We start from the raw sequence: 6000 nt of genomic DNA on the forward strand, positions 1-6000 counted from the left end.
TTGTTGATATAAAGATTACCCTAATTATCCATACAGAACTGATTTATATTTTAGTACTTTTTCAATTTTAACATGCTCATTTCAAACCCTTTTTCCACTTTAAAATAATTTTCATTAGCAACCCTGGTCAGAAAACATATTGCATAAAACTATAATTTATTCATCAAAATGATGCATTTTAATTAACAACATTCTAATAGTAACTTGATTTCATACATTTCGAAGCATCTTATTGTATTGTTTAAAAGCATTTATGAATATGGCATTTTCTAAAAAGGTGGTATAAAACTGTTTTCTGGTCCTGAATGTGATCATTACTTATGCATGAGAAAAATTTTATTTTAGTATTTGCCAAGCATTGTAGACAATATAGACTTTGGTATAGTGGTTAAGGCACCAAGTTAGAAACCAGGAGACTGTGAGTTCTAGTCCCACCTTGGGCACAAAGCTAGCAGGATGATCTTAGGTTGGCCACTGGCTCTCAACTGTAGGAAGAAAGCAATAGCAAAACACTTCTGAAAAGCCTTGCCAAGAAAATTGCAGGGACTTGTTCAGCCAGTCTCCAAGAATTGGACGCGATTGAACCGAAGAAATAAAAACAATCAATATATTGCATATTCATTAGAATTTAGAATTAGTATTTAAATCGTAGTAACTATTTCAATATAAAGTTTCCAGACTCGGAAGCTTTCGTTAGAATCAAAAGATATGTAGACTGATGCCAGGAAGAGTTGTCTCAACAAAGAATCTTGTTTGTAGATTTCTCTGCAACTGTCACAACTATGAATTGAGAACCTTGCCATTCACGTATTTCTGCTTTTGAAATATGTGATAAGGCTTTCCTTGTATATCAGTACACAATGGACTACTCATCTCATTACTATAATGTTAACTGCTACCTTGAAGGCTTGGAGCACTAGACTATACTGCACACACAAAAAAGAAAAGAAAATCTAGCACATTTTTGTTCCTCCACAGCAGCAGCTATGTACTTCTGTTCTTGAAGCACTATAATATTTGCTTTGGATGTAACTGTCCTAGAATAAAAAAATTATTAAATTGGCAATCTAATTTAATAAAAATACTAGACATAAATAAACATACCTGTTTTGAGATTATTAATTTGGCAATCTAATTAAATAAAAATACTTGACATAAATAAACATATCTGTTTGGAGTTAATTTGCTTGTGTCTCTCTATGTCTAAGTCACAGTACATCATATTGTATGTCCATCATAAAAAATGCCAGGTTGGATGAATCACAAGCCAGAATTAAGATTGCTGGGAGAACCTCAACAACCTCAGATATGCAGAAAATACCACTTTAGTAGCAGAAAGTGAAGAGGAACTGATGAGGGGAAAGAGAAGAATGCAAAAGTTGGCTTGAAACTCAACATTAAAAAAACTAAGATCATGGCATCTGGTCTCATCACTTCCTAGGAAATATAAAGGGAAGAAATGGAAGCAGTGACAAATTTTATTTTCTTGGGCTCCAAGATTATCTGCAGATGGTAACTGCAGCCATGAAATTAAAAGAAGTGTGTTCCTTGCGATAAAAGCTATGGCAAACCTAGACAATGTATTAAAAAGCAGAGACATCACCTTGCTGACAAAGGTCCATATAGTTAAAGCTATGGTTTTCCCAGTAGTAATGTATAACTGAGAAGGTTGGACCATAAGAAACTGAAGAATTGATGCTTGCAAACTGTGGTGCTGGAGAAGACTCTTGAGACTCCCTTGGACTGCAAGGAGATCAAATCAGTCAACCTTAAAGGAAATCAATCCTGACTATTCTTTGGAAGGACAGATACTGAAGCTGAAGCTCAAATACTTTGGCCACCAAATTAGAAGAAAGGACTCACTAGAAAAGACCCAAGATGTTGGGAAAGACTGAAGGAAAAAGGAGAAGGGGACAGCAGAGGATGAGATGGTTAAGTAATGTCATCAACACAATGAATATGATTTGGGCAAATTCTAGGAGACAGTGTAGGACAGAGAGACCTGGCGTGCTATAGTCCATGGGGTCATGAAGTCAGACACGACTTAGGGAAAGAACAAAAACTGTGTGTGTAAAGAATAAAAAGACATACCCTCTTTCAATCCTTACTTGCTTGAAGAAATATAATCATTTCACATATTTTCTTTATTGCTGATTGATATTTCTTTTCTTTCATATTTTAAAATGTTCTTAAACACTGGTTACATATTAAATAGCTTTAATAAAACAACAATGTTCTTCAAATAGTTGTAATCAAAAACAGCAAGCAAAGCATATAAATTGCACAATTTATTCAAGTGAAACGACTTTTTTTGCTATGAAGATTTGTATGGCGGAACAGAAGCAAAATAAAAATAAAAACTGAACACGTATTAGTGATAAGTAATGGTATAATTATCTATTATAATGCTTTAATTAACTAAGCTTGAAAACAAGATTTTTAAAAAATGAAAATCTAATGCTTAAAAAAAACAATAGTTGGATTTCAGGTTTTTGTTCTTTCCATTAAATTAAGAAATCTTTCTACTAGGTTAATAAAGGTTAATTAAATCTGAAATATATATATTACCTGGAAGGCATCTATAGGACACTAGTTTCTAAATTATTTTTAAATAAAAGTCTCTAAAACATAATCAAATTAAAAGGGGTATGGCACCTAATGGTTACCAAGGCAATTGTGGCTCAGAACAGTGATTTCAAAGACTCAGGAATTACATTTTTTCAGTTGTTTTATTTTTCTTGTTTTTAAATGCCTAATTGTATTTAGTACATCAAACTTTTCTTTGAATAATGTGTCCACATCTTTAAAACCTTCATTGTTCTCTCTTAAGTCTGTATAGTCTGGAAAAATTTATGTAGACAGCAGAGGTCAAAGTGAAAACTATAATCCGTAGTTCTCAACCTTTTCTTCACCACCACCACCCATTTTAAATACCTTTCGTGGCCAAAGACTATGGCCATGGATCCCCCGCCAAGATTTAAGATTTAAACCATAACATTTCTTCAAGCCTTCACAGACATCCTGTGGACCACAGGTTGAGAACCACTGCTCTAATCCTAATAAGATTATGGAATCTTTACTAAAAGGTTTCACTTAAGAACATCGTACAGCACATTCAATCAAATCAAATCAATTCTTCAAAAGGAGATCAGCATATACCTTCAGTGATTAAAATCTTTCAGCTAAGATCCAAGTCCAGCTACTTTTTGGAGTCATTTGGGCCCCTACAGCTCATTCCTTCTTTAGGAAAGAATTCAATTTAAATTTTTGAGACCAATTTCTTCAATCACATTATTGCATTTCAAAGTTGGTCCTTCCCCATAAAACTGGGCTGCTTCTGCCTGGATTTTCATTTTCTATTGGCTTAAGCTCTCTTTTTTCCCCCAGCTGGCTTGGCCCCTTTAATTATGATTGACAGTTTCCTGGTGCAAGAATAAATGCCAAGATACAACTCTATGGCTTTTCATGGCCTGTTATCACTTTGATGGGCTATGAATGCACAGAATGCACAGAAGCTGGTCTCAAGCAGCAGACCATAGATTAATAACTTCAATCAAACTTTCCACTTTTACAAAAAAGCTTTCTTGAGCCATTCTGCACGTCTTCTCCAACCAGCTAACTGCCCACATAATGATCCAAAATTCGGAAGTTCTTTATCCTTCCAACAGCCATTACTGAAGGAAGATACCAAAAGAACCCCTTTGAACAGAGACTATGCCTTGTTCTACAATGACAAAAAGTGTAACAAAAAATGATCCTCAGAAAGTTTAAAATGGCTTAACAGTCTAGTTAACTTTGAAATAATAGGATTTTTACTAAAGTGTTTTTAAAATAATTACATAGAGTAATAAGTTCATGAGAATTGTTTAGGCTTCTAATAGAAAGATAATCAGTGGACTCTGCAAAATAAAGAGATAAAAGGAAACCATGTAACCATAGAATTACAGAACATCAGAAGGGATTGAAGACTTAAGGGCTAGAGAAAGCTGAAAAGAAAGTAGAAAACACTTGATGCTAACATATGCAAGGACTCACCTCAGTTGCCTATCCCTGCATACAGCAATCATCACCAGCAGATTCCCCAGGATAGCCATAAGAATAACTGCTGAAATAAAAGTGAGCAGTGTAATCTTCTCTGCCACGCCAAATCCTTCAGTTGAGCTGTAAAAAAAAAGATACAGATGTAAACCTTCAAGAATATAAATAGGCAGTGCCATATTGGTTTGGTTATTCAGAGTCTCTGTACCTAATTGCGCTTCTTCATCTGCAAAAACTACACCAACTTCCAACAACTAATGGTTGTAAATAAACATAATTTACAGAGAAACTGGTCTACTTCCAGGGTTAAAAGTAAGAAAAACAAACACTACATCCCCAACCCCACACTTATTCTATAGTTCAAAACCTCAGGACCAATTTTTAAGTCATTTTTTGTAATTAATTTGTCAATCTATATTAAAAAATGGTATTCAATTAATTAATTGTTAATAATTAATTAGTTAAATTTATATACCTTGGTTTTATTAAAACAAGTTGTTCAGATATACACTTTTCTGACCAAAAATATAGAACTGTCGATACCTATCTGATTATGTTATCTGGGCTGGAAAATTACTGTAAGATAATTTCCTGCTTAGTTCCCAGTCAATCCCTACATCAATCAGAACAAGCACACTCACCACAAATAAAATTTCACTTTTTATTCATCCATTTCTTGTGGTGCTGGGACAATTAGTTGAAGCTAATAATAGGAGATTATACAAAGAAAACAAGTTGTAGCCTAGTAAAGGCCATGACCAACATGTTGGATAGGATTCCAAACCAAATCCCTCAAATCAAATGTTTTAACAAATCAATACTTTGCATGAATTCTCTTCAAAAGGAAGCCATATGCAAAGAGATATTACAGCAAACCAGTTGTGATTACCATGCCTACACAAGCATTTTCCAGGAATAAGCACTAGCCTATGATGGGAATATTGGTCTCAGGCAAACTCTGGAAATTCATGTTAATGATTACATTACAACAACTACAAATTTGCATGTAAGAAAAGTGCTATCCCATCCCATACAGGTTGAACTCCTCATTCTGCTCAACTGATCCCCTGAACCTCTGTTTTTGTTTGTTTGTTTGTATTTTGGATTAAGCTTCAATATTCTTTCCCAAGATCTCCACAGCTTTCTGGGAATATGACTGAAAAATGAGAATCCCTGTAGCTGTATATTTAGGTGTTGCAGCCATGTTGTGATACTGGGATGTGAACATTCTGTTGAAGTCAGGAACATAGAAACCTTTGAAGCAAGCAATTCAACTTGACAGTCTTGGATCCTTTATAGCCAAGGCAGAATGTAGTTCAAACTACACTTGTCTTTTCCATCATATCAACAGTCTTTAAATAATAAACCTTTATTGTCAAAGTACAACATGTGTACATTGAGATTAGCTGAGCCTCCCCCCGTGCTCTCTCCCCCCAACACACAGTGACAACAAACCCTCCATCCTACCACACCATGTGAACCAACTACACCACACACCGGCCTCCATAAGATTATGTCCCATTTAAAAGCCTAACAGCCCATGGATAAAAGCTATTTTTCAGCCTGTTGGTATGGCTGGCTATATTCCGATGGTAGGAGAGTAAAGAGATACCGTCCACCTTATCCCGGTCAGTGGGGAAATCAGCTGCTCTCACGCTGATAAAGAGCTGGCATTGTCCCAGGAAAGCAGGAAACAGTTCTGGAGTGCCTGTAAATTTATCCGGCATTGCAACTTGGCATTTTCTCCTGGGTGGGGGTAATGGTGGGGGTGCAGCATGAACCTGAGCTTGCCGTTGAGCCACCTGAGCTGCCAGCAAAGTGAGTTGCTGGGTGAGCTGGGCATTCTCAGCACGTAGCTGCTCCATAATATTAGTAAGGGGTGGGAGGCTGAAAGCAAACTGTTCTGTACCAGCCTGCTACCGGCCCTGCAGAAAAGGCAACCCCTTTATAAACGGCAAGAGG

The 6000-nt window shown here is 35.9% G+C and overlaps 1 protein-coding gene across 1 annotated transcript in view; it reads right to left on the minus strand.

Annotated features, from left to right (window-relative positions):
• HTR4 (5-hydroxytryptamine receptor 4) overlaps window positions 1-4930 on the minus strand; it is a gene marked incomplete at both ends in the record, with an annotated part of 140687 nt that extends 135757 nt beyond the window's left edge. Inside the window, 2 exons of the mRNA XM_081319024.1 lie at window positions 4036-4161; window positions 4908-4930. Coding sequence (XP_081175150.1) covers window positions 4036-4161; window positions 4908-4930 — 149 coding nt within the window. The remainder of the gene's footprint in view (window positions 1-4035; window positions 4162-4907) is intronic.
• Between the last annotated feature and the right edge of the window lie 1070 nt (window positions 4931-6000).

Source organism: Vipera berus, assembly GCF_964194415.1.
Source record: "Vipera berus genome assembly, chromosome: 2".
In the NCBI taxonomy this organism is placed as follows: Eukaryota; Metazoa; Chordata; class Lepidosauria; order Squamata; family Viperidae; genus Vipera; species Vipera berus.